General features: G+C 32.5%; 2 protein-coding genes across 2 annotated transcripts; one reads left to right on the plus strand and one right to left on the minus strand.

Moving 5' to 3' along the window:
- Positions 1-7,363: 7,363 nt before the first annotated feature.
- LOC145586823 (chlorophyll a-b binding protein CP26, chloroplastic-like) lies at positions 7,364-9,680 on the minus strand. Its single transcript, XM_081643760.1, has 5 exons — positions 9,292-9,680; positions 8,749-8,799; positions 8,515-8,635; positions 8,264-8,398; positions 7,364-7,754 (listed from the first exon to the last, which is right to left on the minus strand). Exons 1-5 carry the CDS (start codon positions 9,603-9,605, stop codon positions 7,494-7,496), a joined length of 882 nt encoding a protein of 293 aa, XP_081499886.1. The 5' UTR covers positions 9,606-9,680; the 3' UTR covers positions 7,364-7,493.
- Positions 9,681-17,035: 7,355 nt separating this feature from the next.
- Positions 17,036-19,915, plus strand: LOC145586824 (heavy metal-associated isoprenylated plant protein 39-like). Its single transcript, XM_081643761.1, has 3 exons — positions 17,036-17,237; positions 17,801-17,876; positions 19,122-19,915. Exons 1-3 carry the CDS (start codon positions 17,232-17,234, stop codon positions 19,538-19,540), a joined length of 501 nt encoding a protein of 166 aa, XP_081499887.1. The 5' UTR covers positions 17,036-17,231; the 3' UTR covers positions 19,541-19,915.
- Positions 19,916-20,153: the final 238 nt, after the last annotated feature.

Raw genomic sequence — 20,153 nt, forward strand, 5'->3', positions numbered from 1 at the left:
ATCCTAAGAAAACTAATAAAGTAAAATGCTCCCACTTGGATCTTCATGGATCTCATCCATCTTGCTCCATTGGGCCTTCACTTCATTGGCTTTTGGATCAATTGCAACCTGTAATTTTATTCTATTCTATCTACTACTTAAATAAAATAAATTACAAAAATACTCAACGGTACGCAGACCGTATTTAGATTACAAAATACATCACGATGCGCAGATCGTATTTTAGAATCTATGGGCCATACTAGTCTATATATAGCAATAAACAATATCATATATTATAAAGTGCCATATAATAAATCACTCATCATGCTTTCCTAAACTACAACATCTGATGATCATAATGAAGGAAACATGGCTATAAATATCTCATATTTTTAATTAATTACTGTAATTAGATAATATCATATATTAATCATAACCAATTATAAAATATCATATATTTTAATTTAGGTATGAGATAGAATCAAATCTTATTTGAAATTATGGAATATAAATCATATTTATTTTCCATGATTATCCTAAATAATTTAGGAATTCTATCCTAATTACTTGCCAATCACAATATTTTAAATCAATTATATCCAAAAATAATTATGGGATAATCACATTATTTAAATCAATTATTATCCTTTTGGAATATGCTCAGAATATCCTAATCATTCTTATCCATAATTAACCACTTTAATTTAGGATAATTACCAATTTAACAACTTAAATATGGATAATATCAAATATAACAACTATTGAATATTTGATTTTATCCTAAAATAAAAGATTTTATCCAAATAAAACCAATTTTATCTTTTAAAATAAAAGATCATATTTTCAAAATATTTTAACTTATCCAAAATAAAACCGATTTTATCTCAAAATAATTCGTAATTATCCTGAAATAATTTTTCAAAAACTGAATTTTTTTTTTTTTTTTTTTTTTTTTAAAATGCGCCAGCCACCGTGGTGTGGCCAGCCGAAGCTAGCCACGGTGGCCGTACACCGTGAGGTGTACGCTGCTATAGGCAGTGACGCACAGCAGCAGCAGTGCCGCGCAACTGTTGCACGGTGCTGCTGTTGCTGCACCTTTCTGATCCACCTGCTGCCCCTCCTCGCCCCTCCCTCCGGACCACCTGCAGCGGCAGCCGCCGTGGCTGCGCCACCCAGCCGCGGTTGCCGCTGCTAAAACCCCTTTTTTTTTTTTTTTTTTTTTTTTTTTTTTTTTTATTGAGTTCAATTTTAATCAACAACTTTTGTTAAATAAAATTCATGTGGTCCATGATAAATTAAAACATAAATTTTATGCTAATTTATCCAATTAAAATTAAATTCACAATCTAATTTTAAAACTAGGGTTTTTCATGAATTTTAATCCCCAATTCAATTTAACTCTTAAATTGAATAATTTGATCATGAAAAATTCATAATTTATCATGAAATCAAATAGATTAAAAAACATGAAGCATGAGACTATCAAAATTATTCAAAACCAAAACACAAAATCAAAATTTTAGGGTTTAGGGTTTCGAAATTTTTGAATCTAGGATTAGGGTTTTCGAATAAATTCGAATAAACTAGAGCAAAAATCGGATCTCTTCATGGCTATTATGAGCATGATTAAATCGCATTTAATCGATTCCAAAAGTTTAATCACATTAAATATAATAATCGAACCATAATTAATTATTCTCCCTCCTAATTGAATTAAAATTGTGGATTATCAAAGAATTATTGGCAATATGCGTAAATGCAATAGGCTAACTGATACCACTGTAGGGATTTATAGGTACTACGCAGCGGAAATAACATGAATCATATTCATATAGTACCTAATCCAAGGATCTAATGCATAACACATAAAGCACAAATAATCGTACCTTTGAAGCGTGATTCCACGTGCGATCGAGCAAGAACAAAGGGAGATAAAGAACCCCAAGCGTGATTCCTCTACTTGGTCCACGGGCACAAGTTAAGACCTCCACTAATGCTAGTTAGTCGTGACTGAACGCTTCAATCAACCTTCAACGGAGAGGAGAGACATACTAACCAAGAACCACCACGATAACCACCACACGCGCCACCAAGGGGTGGCCGGCCGTATGGACGTGAGGGGAGGATGAGGGCCGTGAGTTGGAGAGAAGATTAGGGTTTTGGGATTGGTTGCATTGATGTCAAAATTCACAGTGTGTGAATTATGACTACTTCATGCAAGCCCTAGGCATGGATCTTATTTATAGATCTCATCTCTAAATAAGAGCCCATGTCAAAAGCCCAAAACCTAATTCCAATCTAACTATGCTAGCCCAATCCAATTCATGATTAGTTAATTGCTCATGAGGCCCATTAATGGGCCTCTTACTTGCTTAACCCAATACCCTTGTGTGTGACCAATATAGGATCCATTCTAAAGGGCTTTGGACCATTTGACTAGCCCAAAGATCATCTCTCATAGTCTAGCAATAGAGGATGACGCCCCAATAGAATGAACTTATTATCTCCATAATAGTGATCCTTGATATACCTAGTAATTGCACTTATCGAAGACATAATTCCTTCAGTTTGATCTATTTGTCTTTCACTAGACCAGATTTGGCATACACGGTTCATATTTTGGGAGGGTCTTCTTGATAGTTTGGGAGTTTCACATCCGCAAGCGATGAGTTTATTTTGTGACAGTCAGTCTGCGTTGTATATTGCGCAGAATTCAGTTTTTCACGAACGTACTAAGCATATTGAGGTTGATTGTCATTATGTATGGGATACAATTCAGGAAGAGATTATTAGACCATCATATGTGAAGACCACGGACCAACTAGCGGACATCTTCACTAAGGCGTTAAGCAAGCAACAATTTTTGTATTTACTTGGCAAGTTGGGCATTTGTGATTTGCATGCTCCAACTTGAGGGGGGGTGTTGAGCTAGGCTTATGTATTTAGCTTCTATTGGGCTTATGTTTTAGCCCGATCTTAGGTTGTATATATATACCCTTATACGTAATATACAAACTAAGGATTCACATTCTTGACACATCTTTCCTCAAAAAAAAAAAAAAAAAAAAGTAACTTTGCCACCTTTCTAAACCAAATAAGGAAAAGCCAAATTTTAATTTTACACTCAAAAATCCTTTTATTCTCATCACCTTAGCTTGTCACTCATATGCCATAACATATATCAACGTTGTAATTACAGTACCAAAGTCAAATAGAATGTTGATTTCATCCTTTCAGAAACTAGCTACTCGTAATTAAGGGAGGATTATAGGGGACTGTGTTTAATTAGGGGCAAGTTTGTTGTAGCATACAGTGTTACTATTAATTATTGGTTTTTTTTTTTTTTTTTTTGGTGAAGTAGAGGGGTGGTTTTTTGTTTATTATGATCATATGAGTTCGTTGTTATTTTGTTACATTGTAAGAAAAACGGCAAAATTAAAGGACAGTTTTGCAATGGCTATAATAATTTTATAGCCATTGTAAATCTCAACCTTTAAAATTTGGTATTAAATCTTAACCATTCATTGAGTTGACAAATTTCATTTTATTTTTTTATTTTATTTTTTTTTTTTTTTAATGATAAATAAAATTTAATGTAGTTTTTTTTTCTGTAAACAAAATTAGAATTGATCGATTACTTTTAAGAAAAGCCTTAAAGTATTTTCCCCAATCCTTTCTTCCATTGATACGTTTGATTCCGAATTTCAACTTAGTATGATGATGTATTTTGCATAACAATGGTGTTGGGTGATATTTTGTTTTGCGGGAAAGAAGACACTTTGGATAATGGTGTTGGCCTGGGAGATAGTGCGAATATTTTGGATAACATTTCTAATATTCATATTCTTAATGAAAATGCCAAGTTAACCATGTTAATAATCTACTTAACAATTAATGGAGATTGTGAGATTTGCTGAGTAGATCAAAGAAAGTAATAAACTGCTTGTGTTGGCGACGAAAACAAGTTTTTTTTTTTTTTTTTTTTTTAAGAAAAAACAAACAGTTTTTTTTTAAAATAAAATAATTTTTTTTTTTTCCTTAAATTTTTTTTATAGTCAAACAAATAAATGAACAAGATTTATCCTTAAAATTTTAATGGTTGAGATTAATAACAATTACAATGGCTACATATTTATTGTAGCCATTGAATAGTCTTCCAAAATTAAAATTAGTTTATAATAATAAACTTCAGCATATGAGCGTTTGAGTTAACATAGTTTACACATTTGACATTACTATAGCCTTGAACTACCTTAGAGACAAATGCATGATTTATTGATTTGGATGCTGAGGTGAGAATAAATGATGGAATACTATCTCTTCATACTAATTAAATGAATATTTTTTTACATAGTTATTACTTTCTTACGTTACTTGCATCATTACTTTTGCATGGCATAATGGAATAAGCTCAATCCAGCCACGACAATCAAGTGCACTTGTATACATATTTAAAATACTCGTAAAAAGTAGGATATGCAAAATTAAACTGCCTTTTATGAACGAAATTATGACTAAATCGCCTCTCTATTAAAGATTATGTAGTTTGTTTTAGTTTGACTTTTATTAATTTATTATTTTTATATAATTTGACCAAAATATTATTTTACTTAACGAATTTTATTCAAATAATATTACATAAAAAACTAACAAACGAAATTTAAAACAGGAAATTGAGTAATTTAAAAGATAAGATTAGGCAAAGGTGCCAATATTTTTTCTAGATGTTAATAAATGTAGAGAGACAATTAATCAGAGTAATTACAATACTTTAATTATAGAGATGATCATTGGTCGGGTCGGGCCGGGCCGACCAAAGTCTAAAATTTCAGCCCATTTTTCGGGTCGGGTCAAGTCAAAAAGTTCGTGTCCAAACCCGTACAAAATGGGCGGGCAGAGTGGGCTTTTTGGCTGGGTCCAAAAAACAACTAAATTTGCATTAAAATGTTTTTCCTAAGTCCGCCCAATTTTATTTTTATTTTTTTGAAAAATTGATCTAGGCCGACTTAACCTAATTTCATACCAAAAAAGGCTGTTTAAAATCGGACCAGACCAGCAACAGGGCTACATATGATCAGCTCTTTGTGATTATTAGCATAAAATACAGTTATTACCGTCAACATATTAGGAAAAATTAAAAAAAAAAAAAAAAAAAAAAGTAAGGGTACTATGTAATACGATGCATGGCATTAGGCGATAAATTTGCTGCGCTTGGAGCACTCCTAAATTAACGTTTAGTGACATTTGGGGGATGGTGCCTGTGAATCTGGTGGTCGCGGCCTTGTGGGATGACAGCGTTTAGTGTGAGGAAAGAACAACACGTACTACTATTGAGTACAGAGTACGGTGTGGTACGTGCTCTTTTCTCAAATGTTTTCCTAACTATTCAAAGGTTCGGCCTTCAACATCGATAATTGATCGACTTTATTCCCTTTTAATTTTAAACCGAATAGTGTGATTTATTTATTAAACAGGCCTGAGCCAATCGTTCTAAATCTAAGAATGTCTGATAAATTAGAGAGAAGAGATAATAGAATGGTTTTTGTATTGCTTGCTTGTTTATTATTCATCAATAGGTTGAGTATTTATACAAAACCTAACCTTATAAGATAGGAAACAATATTCCTAAAAGATATACCATATATCCTAATGATATATTCTCAAAATAATATCTTAACATAAATATCCTAAATATATTATTCTCTTAAATGATATATACGGAAAATATATCACACATATATTTTCCGATATCTCTAACACCCTCCCGCAATCGTAACGGCAGTAACACGAACGTTGCGATTGGAAATTCTTCACTTTGTTGAAGCCGAGATGCACACTCTTGTGATGTCGCCTTCAATTTTTGTCTCTTCTTTTCAACGATGAGAACGTTCATCGTTTCGAACTCATCAGTCATCAATCAAACAGGAACGTCATTCTTTTCGAACCTGCAAATATAACAATTTTTGGTTTTTCCAGAGCAAAACCGAGCTCCAATCAAATATTGGTTTGTCAGAGTAAACCACACTCAAATCCAAAGAAGCAAAATTATGCTCGAATCAACTCACAAACCTCGTCTCACGGCACAAGGAGAACCAAATATATCTTGTCTCACGACACAAACGAGCCGTTTTTTTTTTTCATCTTTGAGAGTCAAAGACACACCAACAACTTTATTTTGATCTCAATGCTTAGAAAAGCCACGCATGATGTAATGTATACATCAAGTCATCAACTCAAATTCTGCACCAACACTAACTTGCACAGCGGAATAAACTAAAAAAAAATTTGGTAATTTTTGCTAAAGGATCATCCCACCGGTGGGTTTAATTTCTAACCCACCGGTAGGGGGGAAATTTTTTATGAACGGTCCCAAGATTTAACCTGCTCTTGATACCATGATAAACGCGGGCCTGGGCCACACCCGCAAACTAAGAGAGAGTCCACTTCACAAGATTAAAGGAGTTGGTCCTCTAACAATGTCTCATCTTAAAATCATATGATAATAAGAGGTGTAACCCTTTAAATTTATAAAGTGACCACAATTTTTTTATTTCTTAAATATAATACACTTTTTAACATTTTTACACTCTTTTAACGTGAAACTACATTTTCACTTACATGTAGTTTTGTTCATGGGCTCAACAACATTAGTGTCAACTTTTTGTCCGTTCATTTAGAAATGTCCCATTCGATTTTATTTTTTTTTATTTTTTTTTATTTTTTTTTGAGTTCATTGAATATCATATAAATAGATGTACAAAGTAACGAAGTACATACGTCTTACACTTATACTTTTCTCACTTATGATCTCTTCATCAACTCCCCCAAACCATGAATAAAAAAAAGTTTTTAAGTGTAACTTAGTATAGTATTCTTGGATGAAAAGAGTGTCTTAGAGATTGCAAAAACACTCTAAGCCTTATTTTATTATGTAATCCAATAATCACACTAATTAAGAAAGAATTTGGATCCAAGATTGATACTCTGAATTGTTACCATTATTTAACACCTTCTTGGGTTTACTACCCACCATTTGTTTAACTAAACATTATTGCTTCAAAAATCACCAATCTCAAGAGTGTTTACTTAATTGATCTTACACAATGCTTAAACATGATATGGATATACTCTAACCAACTAGAATGACTTTTTACAAAATAATGAAATTTCCAAGATACTCTAAAGCAAAGGTTATTATACCAAATTACATCTTGATGTTTGAAATCCTTTTTTTCAAAAATTTGAGGGATATTTTGATATGCTTTGCTTAACCTTAAGAGTTATTTGTATTTTATTTTTATTTTTTTTCCCGAAAAAAATGACAAGCTTGAAATAGAGGACAATTGATAAATAAATAAACAAGAAAAAACACGATTAGATCTCATCTGAAATATATAATAGTAGATAGATTAACATTAACATTAAGATAGCGCCTCATGCAAAATGTAGGTTTTTTTAAAAGTTGGATGAAAATGTACAAATCAAAATCAAAAGTGGGCACTAAGAAGAGATTATAGAGTGGGGGCTCTTTCAGCAGCTCCAGAAATGACAGTGAGCAAGTTGTTACCGAAAGGGTCGCTAAGGTGAGCAGCCAGATTCTCAACTGGGCCTTGGCCTGTCACGTAAGCCTGAATAAAGAAGGCGAACATTGAAAACATTGCCAGCCTACCATTCTTGATCTCCTTCACCTTCAACAAGGCTGCTTGGTCTGGGTCATTGGCTAAGCCCAATGGGTCAAATGGGCCTCCTGGGTGAAGCTTGTCTTCCAAATCCTGCCAACCATAATTATAAAATATTCTTAGAAATTTGTCTTTCTCATGTAATCGATTCAAATTGCAAAGTTAAGCTTAGCCTAATGAAAAGAAGAGCACCTTACAACCTTAACATCGAGGGTTAATTTCCAATAGGTGCATTTTGATAGCTTAATTTATAAGTTGTTAGCTGACAACTAACATCTACTTATAGTACACCAATTAATTTTGCCAAACACGTCCAATTTTACAAGCAAGCTAGATTGGAGGTGATACCTTGAAATGATCATTACCAACAATCTAATGAGCAACACCATTGTATATTTCCTACTTGATTGTAAATTATCTTATTATTTGATTAACTATCTTCATTCAAATTTATAGTTAAGCTAACAATTAATTAATATGATAGCTAAAACGGTTGCAATGAAATTATCCCATGTGAATTACTAGCTATGGATGTAAAGCTTCAGCAATCAGAAGACATTAATATAAAGGGTATACGATACAAGATGAAAACCGGAACATACCAAGCCATTAATGATTCTGTAGTATTCAGCACCACCAAGGAGAACAACCTCAGCAACAACAGCAACAACAAGGTTGATGGGAATAGGCTTTCCAAAGTAGTTTAAGGTGTTTCCATCTAGCAGCAAGGCACCAGTCTGTACAATATCAACAATTTTTACAATCTAAGTATGTAACATGTACCAATATTAAACATCATAGACAAAAAAAGAAACATTAATCAAGAATATTTGTGTTACAAATTAAGGAATACCTTGAACCAAACAGCTTCAGGACCACAGTTAGCACCAAACTTGTTGAAGGCTTCGGGGATGACGCACCCGGCTGCTCCAAGCATAGCCCAACGGGCGTGGATCAACTCATATGCTTGGTATCTGAACAAAGAAAATATCATTAATACTCGACATATACAAAGAATGAACTTATTTAATTTGTAATTAACAATTTATATATGATCAATGTTTTTTCAATAGAAAAGTTTGCTTACTTGGCGAAGTCCTCAGGCTTCTTTCCAAGACCAAAAGGGTCGTAACCATAGCTGCAATAAATCAATGTCATCCATGTCAAGCAAAGTTACATTTCATTTTTCATAAATTCCGAAACAAATCGAACAAGATTCTAGAAGAAAACCATATATTCCAAGTACACGTAGTATTACTAACAAAACAACTTAATGAACTTTGATCTACTTGAAGCAATTCTGAGTCCAAGCTAAGTAGTACGGAATATATAATCTCACTTATCATACTATATATGTTTAACACTAGCAAAGTCTAATCACTACTCAAGAAACATGATCTAACAAGATCTAAACATAATAACATATAATTCCTCTGTTTTAATTTAACTAGTAACGTTAATTTTCATGTTTGTCAAAATGTAATATACTTGTATTCAACAATAATTGACATGTAACTATTGAGACAAATGTAACAAATGGCAAGTGAATAATGTAAAAGTCAGAACGCTGCAAATAAAAATAGTAAAATAGAGGCCGTAATATACATTGGTTAAAAAAAAAAAGTCTTACTCTCCGGGAACTTCTCCGTTGAGGTACTCAGGAATGTCATCACGGTCCAAAAGGCCTTCAGGCAAGAAGATCCTACGGTCAGGGCCATACCACTTAGCAAGCTCATCATCGGCGGACGAAACAGCAGCAGGCTTAGCCTTAGCAGGAGGAGCAGCCGCCTTTTTCTTACCACCAAAAAGAGCGACAATCTTAGAAGGACCAACACTAGCGGTACTACTAGGGGCGGAAGTAGCACTTCTTAAGTTGAATGTGTTTCCCAACATTTCAGACTTTCCTAGACACGCCGCCGCTGTCGATGCCGCCACCGAAGCCATGACTGCCGCCCCTAACGTTGGATGATAGCTTAAGAGGATTGATTATATGAGTTTGTAAGAGTGATTGTATGAGTTTGTATTCTGTAAAATGGTTCATCTTAATGCTTGTTTCGGTGGATGTGGGGGTGCCACCTAGGAATCTTATTTCGGTGTTTTGATTGGTGGGAAATAATCTATTGCCTTATTATGATAGGTCAGATGTGATTGCGTGTCAGATAATGGCAGTGTGACGTGGCATTGCTGATAAATAAGAGTTGTTTGTGGATAGTTTGTGGTTTGTGCTCCTTTTGTTTTGGATAACATATTGCATGCCCTTATCTCTGTTTTCTATATTTCTATAGTAGTTTCTACCATCTTTACTTACTAGTGGATGAAAAAAAGAAGCTAAAACATGAATGGGCTTGGATAATTAAATGTGTATGTGGCCCAACAAAATGGAAAGGTATGGGCTTAGCATGATGAAGATTTCAGCTGAGCAGCCCATACCTAAATTGCTAAAAATTGAAAAATGTTTGTTCCTAAGGTTTTAAGTTCATTCTATTTTAGCATTAGTTGATCTTGCCTTTGGACTTTTCAATTTTGGGGAGACATTTGTTGTAGCTAAAAATATGGTTGCCCATTTTCGGGGTTAGATCATTTTTGTTGCGGTGGAGCCGTGGAGGTATAATTAGGTATTTGCGAAGTTTTCGTTAGGGCAAGCATTGTGTTGGCACATGTATAACGATTTGGGCATGTGAAACGGATACCAAAAGAAGGGCTAGTAAGGAAAGTATAGCAGACAGGATTGTGAGAATCTTAGAAAGGTTTGGGATGATGATTAAGATGATTTAGATGGAAGGAGTTAAGAATGATACCAAGAAATTGGGTTTAAAGGGCACATGACACTTAGCTTGAGATAATATAACAGAGAAAGAAGATACAAACATTATGGTTATCAAATACTATAGATGAAACATTGGTTCTTGTTAAATAAATAGGATTGCTAAATAAATGGTAGAAACTACTGTAGAAATATAGAAAACAGAGATAAGGGCATGCAATATAGTTTCTACAGTACTTAAATTAGCAATCCTATTTATATGGAACAATTTTTATTTTTCATTTTTTATTTATTTTTTATTTTTTTTGTATTAATGTGTAATCACTAAAAAATTGATCATTCTATAAAAATCCATCTATATGTACATGATTGAAGATAAGTTAGCTAACCATTTAAAAACTAAATGAAATACTGATCCAAAAAGAACTTTCAAGTTTACACTCCTTTTAAGTGCAATTTTAAGTAATATTGCATATGATATGAGTCATTTGACATTAGGGACAATATGATTAACATTTTGATCGAAAGAGTGTGATAAAAACTAAAAAACAAATCCTACTTGTTAGGGTCATGCTTGTTGGGCTACCTAGGCTATCCCAAAAAAGTTGGTATAGGATGATGAGTGATGATCCATGTGTCTCATCCAATCCAATCTGATTGTGAGGCCTAAGTCTTTGACGACAAATGACAAATACTTAATACATGGAGTACGTTATTTTTGAAAATAAACTTTGAGATTAATCTAGTAAAATAACAATTATGTTAACATAATAGTTATTAAATTTGATTAAAGTTATTAGTCGATCAGTATATGTATTGTATATTTGTGCAAAACATCAAAACGTTACGTACTAAGTGGTAAACCGATAAAGTATCAGATATGAATTACTTTTCCCCGCCTTTTTCGTTAACTCTTTAACACCTAAAAATAAAGAGAGTAAGAGACATGCATTCCTACCAGGCTACCACCCTAATAAGCTTAGGTCCAAAATCCGCAAGGCCATGATTTAATCAATTAGCCTACTTAAATTAGCAATCCTATTTATTTATATCAAACACCTTAAAATTAAAGTAGTTAACTTTGTTGAATGGTAAAATTAGCCTTATACTCTTATGATTGCCTATATCCAGGCAAACCGAGGTAATCCATCACCCCTCAAATTCGATTATCCCCTCCATCCATATACATATACAAACTAAATAAATCTTATTACTGTGTATGGAGTAATGCTTTAAATCAAAAGTGATAATAGTTTTTTATTTCAGTTATATATGTAATATACGTATAAATAGGAAAAACTGCACCACAAACAAATACGGAGTAATATAATACGGAAAGAATATTTAGCATGTGGTACGTATACATTAACAATCATCACTTTTAACGTGGTTACTTAACATATTTGTCTAGTTTGTTACGAAACCAATATTGAGCCATGCTGCTCACAAAATATTCAAATTACTAAGAGAGCACATTGGTTTGGCCAAAATGTACTCCAATCCTTAAAAAAATATTCATATCATACATTCATAAACATCCATACATGCTATATTTAAAGTTTGAAAGTCAATTTTTTGGACTTTATTTATCCTTGGAAAAAAAAAAGTCGTAACCACGAGCATAAATCCTAGCCATCTTAAGTGATCATGATTCTGCTGTTTGGTCAAATTAATTTAAAGTACACTAGTCAGCTTATTATATAGCAGTGGACAGTGGTATCCTTTGTTTATCCAATCACTAAAATAAGAATTTTCCAAGTTAATTTCAAGCCCAACAAGTTTACCGTAACAAACTTAGAAAAAAGAAGGGCCGACTTTAGATACGGATGTTACGGTATTATGAAACACCATATATTCAATATTGAAGACATTCAATATTACTAAGAGAGCACATTGGTTTGGCCAAAATGTACTCCAATCCTTAAAAAAATATTCATATCATACATTCATAAACATCCATACATGCTATATTTAAAGTTTGAAAGTCAATTTTTTGGACTTTATTTATCCTTGGAAAAAAAAAAGTCGTAACCACGAGCATAAATCCTAGCCATCTTAAGTGATCATGATTCTGCTGTTTGGTCAAATTAATTTAAAGTACACTAGTCAGCTTATTATATAGCAGTGGACAGTGGTATCCTTTGTTTATCCAATCACTAAAATAAGAATTTTCCAAGTTAATTTCAAGCCCAACAAGTTTACCGTAACAAACTTAGAAAAAAGAAGGGCCGACTTTAGATACGGATGTTACGGTATTATGAAACACCATATATTCAATATTGAAGACTCAAAGGGCGTTGAATTTGTAAGATTTAGAATAATTGTAATGCTTTATGTTTTTACGTCTAGGTACATCACGCACATATCGGTGTTCTTGTATGAGTACTTATTTTTTTGGTATACTTGAGTGTAATGTAGCATTTAGCCATTTACAATAGGAAAGAAAGATGTGGTTGATCGATATTCGCCTTAAATTTGATTAGGCAAAAAAAAAAAAAAAATATGGCAAAGATGTACAATCAATCCGTCTCAATCAATTCTGAATTCCGAAAAATAAAATAAACCACATGTTTTTAACGGTTCTTGCAAAAATTGAGGAACATAATTTTAAGTTTAGTTTTTTAGATCAAAAAATTTAAAATCATCAAATTATCGTAGATTGGTGTTTCTTGCCTTCTTAAAAATCTTGACGGTTGAGAGTGAGGGATAGCTCAAGGGGTTAGAGCTCCCATTCCAGTTCCAGATGATCTTGGGATTGATTGATTCTCATCCTAACCCTTGTGGCTCTCAAAAACAAAAAAAAAAAGGTAAAAAAAAATAAAAAATCATGAGGACCCCACAATAGTTTAGAATGTTGCAAGAACAAGATAAAAGGTCAGTTTTACTAAAACTTAGGGTAAGAAGTACTTGTTTTATTTATTTTTAAGGGATGATAAATCACAAGGAATATATTAATACTAGCCACGAAAAATGAAAAGCTACTTGCTACCTCCGTTACTTATTAGTTGCAATTTTGGGGTATTATTTGTGAGACATAAAATATTCCAAAGTTGTAACTAATATGTAACGGATGTAGTACTTTTTATTCCAAACCAAAAGAAGAATGAAGAATTGAAGATGAAGATTGATGACGTTATGGATAACCAAAATAGCAACTACCATCCAAACCACAATGTACATTATTGCATCATTCTAATTTCTAAAGAATAAAAAAGAATGAAAACAACTAGAAAAGCCTCAAGAGCTACAAATTTCGCACTATGCTTATAATAATCAGCTATTATCGACATATTTTCAATTGATACAATATTGTTGGCTTAGCTTTTTTTGGTATAATAAATTCATGGACACTTGTGAACTCCATTCATCTAACACTTGGGTTGGTATTCTTCTATACGAATAGTATATTTTCAACCATTATATGTTGTTTGTCTCAGATTGATGTAAACAGATAGATAAGTTTCAAGTCGAAAAAGAGTACTTAAGAATAACCAAATACGTTATCGATCAAGATAGGGGGAATTACTTTTTTTTTTTTTTTTCATCACCCGTGTCCTGGATTGAAGACTATGTTGATGCCTGATGGTGTAATTTTACATAGTAACATAACAAGAAAATTTGAATTTGGGTGAGGAAAATATATAACGGAATAATTTTTTTAAGAAAAATTATAATAAAAGGTTTTTTGTAGACGTATATTAATTGAATAATTGTGAATTCGTGTTACTTTCTAGTCTTATCTCTTATGAAGTATGTGATTAAGTGATTATGCTGTCTTGTGAAAATGATCAGGATAATTGATTTTTGTAGGACAGCTCAACCTATTAAACGAAGAAGTAAGCAAACACGTATACTGGTATAAACGAAGCATTCAAGGCAGACAATTTCAACACAACAAGGGACATGGTCGTAAGACGCTTAGATCATTAATTAAAGTGTTATGTAGCTGTACGGAACACTACTCAATTATATTGATCATAATTGTGTAATTATTGTTATGTTCCATCAAAATAATATGATCATCATGAGATTAATGTTGCAGCTCAATATAAATTCGATCTCCATAAACGGATTTATCAAATCAAAATAATCTACTATAATATATACTTGTAAGGAGGTATAACTGTATAAGGTTAGACTTAGTTTATGTGAAAGACGACGGTTGAAATTAATTAATTCTTTCTAGTTAAATTTACTCAAAAAAATAAAATAAAATAAAATAAATAAATTGTACTGTACTACTTATATGAGACTTAAAAATTTGTTAGTAAGAATAAATGTTCAGCAATATCATGTGCTTTAATTGAATGTTACATTAATTATTGACTTTTTCTATATACTCTGTAATAGTTATGGCCAAACAAACATTTACCCCCATATCAGTATATCACCATATGTTTTCAAAAGTTCCATTTTATTGGTCACAAATAAATTGCCGCCCCTTGTTTAGACTTTGCTGTGAAATTAAAGTTGTTCAAGTTAAAACATCACCATCACTTAGAATTTCATCTTCCTTTTTCCTTTTTTTTTTTAGTTTTTTTTTATTTTTTATTTTTTTTATTTTAACACAATTATCATCTTTTACTCACCTTATCGCATTATCACTTATCCAATTATCATAGCTCCTCTTTTCTTCTTACTTTCTTATGACAATATATTGCAACATGCATTATCTTATTGGTGCTTTAAGTTGTTAAAAATAACTAAATTGTTCAATTCCCCTTCTCTAATCTCCTCCTCAATTAGGGATTATATTGCAACTACAACAAAAATATGTGGAGGAAATATCTAACTTTTTTGATCAATGTGTTGAATTGTACTTCACTTGAACTAAAATTTTAACACTTCAAACAAATTCAAAACACTACACACTTGTATGGACTATCATTCTATCAAATTATAGGTTTGGTACATCATAGCATCATGATAAAAATAATAAGACATTGACAAGCTAACATACCAAACTGTTGAGCTCATGAGAAAATCCACATGTGAGTGGTGTGTTGTCCCACATTGATTGAGTCTATAAGTAAGAGTTTGTATTGGGATGTGTATCCCACATTGAAGAAAAAAGATATTTGTGTCCACTTTATAAGGCTAATGGACTACTCTCCTCATTGCCATATGGTTTTGAGGTGGAACCTCCTTGGTTGTGTAAATTGGACAGTTATAACTGGTGTGACCCAGACCCGTTTATCATGAATTAACAAATGGTTATTAGATCTCCCAAAATTAGCTAATTCCATGACTTAAATATGTGAAACATGTCAATGCAATTCCTTTAAGCCAAGAATTGGTAAAATGATACAATCATCATTAAAACTAAAGAACATAAAAGTTACAAAACCAAAAATTTTGGAATTTCATATAAAGAGGGAAACTTTAGTGTCCATATATTTCTGTTATAATGGCAGCAACCACATGCAAATTAAACTCTTTTAAATTTACTCGTACAACCAATACAGTAACATGAAAGAAATCATATCATCAGATTATTCAGATTCTCTCTAAGAAAATGTTGGACCGACACATATTTACCACTTAGAGCCCGTTCACATTTACTTAATTTCAATTCAGTTCAGTTCAGCTCTTAATTTCCCTCTCACATAAAATATTCATTTCAGCTCAATTCAGTTCAGTTCAGTTCCAATCAGTTCAGTTCAGTTCAGCTCCAATCAGTTCAGTTCAGCTCAATTCAGTAAATGTGAACAGACCCTTTTTAGCTTTGACAGTAAAAGTGGTACTGTAAAATTTTGAAACCTTCTGACAATTGACAAATTACCCTGTTTGGGTAAAATACGTGAGATTCATGCCTATTTGGAAAGGACCAGTCATCAATATTTTTTAATTTATTTTTTAGACTAGGATGAGTCATCTTTTGTAAAGGATGAGTCATCTTTTGATCAAATAGTACTTGTTCATTTATGGGGGAGTTTGACATAAGTAGAAGGGGATTAGGATTAAAGTTTTATGCGTAATTAAGCTACATTTCGGTGGGGCTTTGGGCGGTTTGAGGGGTAGGGGTGTTTGCATTTCAATATTAATGTAAGGGTATTTATTTATTAGTACTTTAGCTTGATTTGGTTGTTTGGTATTGATAGTAGGATAAATCGTGTATCTGTGTTATTTCTCTTTATAAGAATTTAAATGTGTCAATTAGTCAAATTTTTCGGCAAATTTTACAATTATTATCCTCACTAAAGGTATCAAAATGAGTATTTGAGCCTAAGTCAGTAAGTTATTTCCTGTGAGATGACAGACCTATCATTTAAACAAAATATTACATTCACTTGAGAGCAATGCGATACCAAAAGTAAAACGTTAAAGAGACGCATAAACAAAAACCACACGCGCGATACACTCTAACATGCTTATATGGTGCACGAGCCGACGAAAAGCACCATTCTCAAACCGTAGTACTTCTACCACTCATAGTCATCCAAAGAAGTAATGGACTGAAAAACATAACACAAAGAGAGGAAGTTTCTTACAACAAGATAGCTACCCTTTCCTCCACTTGTGTTTGTATATTTGCCAAAACAATTCTGTAATTTCATTTAATAATATTGCGCCCTTGAAGTCCAAATGTCACTCATATCCATAGAATAAAAACCCTGAAAATATTCGATTTCGTATTCTCTCCTCTCTAAAAAAAAGCCATCACCTTTATTTTCCTCTCTTTCTCTCTCTCTCTCTCTCCTCTTTCTTCTTTCTTCCTCTGCATTCAGAGTTCAGTTTCTTTGTCTCTGCTTCAAATTTCAGATCTAAAGGAATCAAAGATACAATCTTTAGAAAAAAAATAAAAAATGAAGGTATAAAATTTCTCCTATAATTTGGATTCTGATTCTCAAAAAAATATGGGTTTTGCCTGAAAGTGCTTTAGATTCTATTTTACACTTATAATTAAAGTCTCAAGTTCAAAGGGTTATTATCTTTTTCTGCCTTTGATTAAAAGGGTTATATCTTTTTGCTTTTGCTGTATTTTTCGATCATATGCTTTTGATTTGAGCCCCTTTTTTGTAAATAATATTAAGCAGTTAGTTAATTAGCTTAAAAAGTACGAAGTAAGAAATTTAAGAAATGATATACTCTGTTTTCCCTTTTTGTTGTTGTTGATTTCGTGGAATGCTCAGTATAATTACGATCAACAATTTAGAAAAGTTAATCTAATTTGGCATGATATTTTTAGCTGATTAATTAGCTTGGAAAAAGAAGAAAAAATAAATGAAATGAAGTCCGGGAGTAAATAATCATCTGTTATGTTGACAGGCCCTGTTTAAATTTTGCTCTGTTTTATAATCATTTTTTTTTTTTTTTAAATTGAAAATTTACAGAAAAGTGTGAAATAATGTTTGTTTGGTTGATTTAATGACAGAAAATTGTGTTGAAATTGGACTTGCATGATGACAAAGCGAAGCAAAAGGCTCTTAAGTCAGTTTCTACTCTTCCAGGTAATCCAAACCACCAAATTTTCATCACTTCGAAATCTTATTGTGTCCTGGTTAATTGATTTAATTGGGTGATTAATCAAATAATTTTTGTTAGGTTTTTATATTAAAAAAAAAGAGAGAAAAGAATGTTATGGATGATGTGATTCTATTTGGAATATTTTTTCTGATTCAAGCTTGAAGTTGATTTCATCAATAATTAGCAATTTGTTGACCCCACACTTTCGATATCATTTTCTTCTTAAAAAAAAATGGAACTTTGTTTATTATGTTGTCATTATTGATTTTGTTTAGTAAATTGGAATATTGTACTGGATCATGTCATCATTTTTTTTTTAACCACAAGGGCTTTGTAAAGTTATGGAGTAGGTGTAGGGATATTTGAATTCGTGAGGCTGTGACCTATCGTACACAAACTCTCAGTTTTTCCTACTCGTATTAGTTAGGACCTCATATCAGGTCGCCATGTAGCCTAGCTCGTAGGAAATCAATTATTCAGTAATAAATACTAATTCCGTGACAATTCTGATTTAGTGAGCATGTTTTGTGTAAAATGGACTGCATATTAGTGAGATTTTTTTTTCTTTTATTTTTGCTGGAGCTGTTTAAGGGGTAAATATAAATTTGATTTAAGTTACGTAGTGTAGATGAAAACTCTCTTTTGTTGAATTGATTTCGATGGTGAAGATCAGATAAACTCATTTTAGGTGACACTGGGAATTTCTAAGCGCCACCCAGGGCGGCTTTGAATAGTCTTTAACTCTTAAGCATATGCTATAAGAATATCATAAGAAGATTTTGATATGATCTTTTCAAATTTCAATAATTGTGGTTATTTTACAAACATTTTACAAGGTTGTTTGCTATATACATCAAGCTCTTAACTCCTTTCAAAGCGTTCCATTTTGACTACAAGTCCATCTTTTATAAATGTTAATACATGTATATAATTACATGTCAATTTTTAGTAAGAATGCAATATTATTTGTCCCTTTTTTGAATGTCAATGAAAAGAATATATTGCTCCATTTTGAATTGGCTTTGGAATGGTACCAATTACCAACCTTAATTACTTTTCATAGATTTCCAAGACCAACTACCTCCCTTGAAAATTGACATTAGTAACAACTAACAAGACAATTAACTAATTAAGGTCCTAGGAATCTTGTTTCCTACATTAGAATCTGCTCATTGTTTGCAAATACTAGCGAATGGTCTAATGCAATTTTACCAAATTAAAAAATGTAGGGATTGATTCTATTGCAATGGACATGAAAGAGCAAAAGTTAACTGTGATTGGCACGGTGGATCCCGTAAGTGTAGTCAGCAAACTGCGCAAAAATTGGCCAACCACGCACATAGTTATCGTAGGACCTGCAAAAGAGCCGGAGAAGGAGAAGAAGGAAGAGCCGAAGAAGGAAGAGGAGAAGAAAGAAGAGACGAAGAAGGAAGAGGATAAGAAAGAAGGGGAAAAGAAGGAAGAGCCTAAAAAAGAAGGGGAAAAGAAAGAGGAGCCAAAGAAAGAAGAGGGCAAAAAAGAGGAAGAAAAGAAGACTGACCCAGTGCTCGACCTTGTCATGGCCTATAAGCAATACAACCCTCAAATGACTACACACTACTACGTTCAAAGCATGGAAGAGAACCCGAATGCTTGTACTATTTGCTGAAATAAATCAGTTGGCCTCTTTATTTTCCGAGGTTGGACACCAAGGGCAAATGATCCTTGAACAAAGAATGATATGCAATCAATATAGTCATTTGATGACTGCTGCTTCTCTGATCTATTTTTCTGAAGTGGGTTATGTAATCGATCAAGCATGTATAGCACGTTAATTAAGTACGAGTAATATTTTTGGTAGCGATCTGAGCTAATTAAGCTCATTAGTATTCTAAGCTAAGCTTGTTAATTTTCTTATCTGGACCGTCGATCTTATCATTTGTATATAATTTTTCTTGGGGTAGTATTTAATTGTCAAAACAACTTCTCTGGATGTTAGTAGAGTGTAAGTTCGTTTATTCAATACGGAGTAATAATTATTGCATTCAGTGCGTAGTTTAGAAAAATCAATTAATTAGTGTCTCATAGTAGAAAGACATATTGTTCATGTGATTGTTGAGCTGCCAAAATGGAACATTTACACATGATAAATATGGTTAGATTATTTACCGTACTACCAATTGGATGTTGGTGTAGTGGTGATTGACACTACACTTGGTAGGAAAAATCTGTGTTCGATCACCGTAACAACAATTGGGAGGGGACTAGAACCTAATCACCCA

The sequence above is a fragment of the Chenopodium album genome, chromosome 16, assembly GCF_948465745.1.
Source record: "Chenopodium album chromosome 16, dcCheAlbu1.1, whole genome shotgun sequence".
Classification (NCBI taxonomy): domain Eukaryota; kingdom Viridiplantae; phylum Streptophyta; class Magnoliopsida; order Caryophyllales; family Amaranthaceae; genus Chenopodium; species Chenopodium album.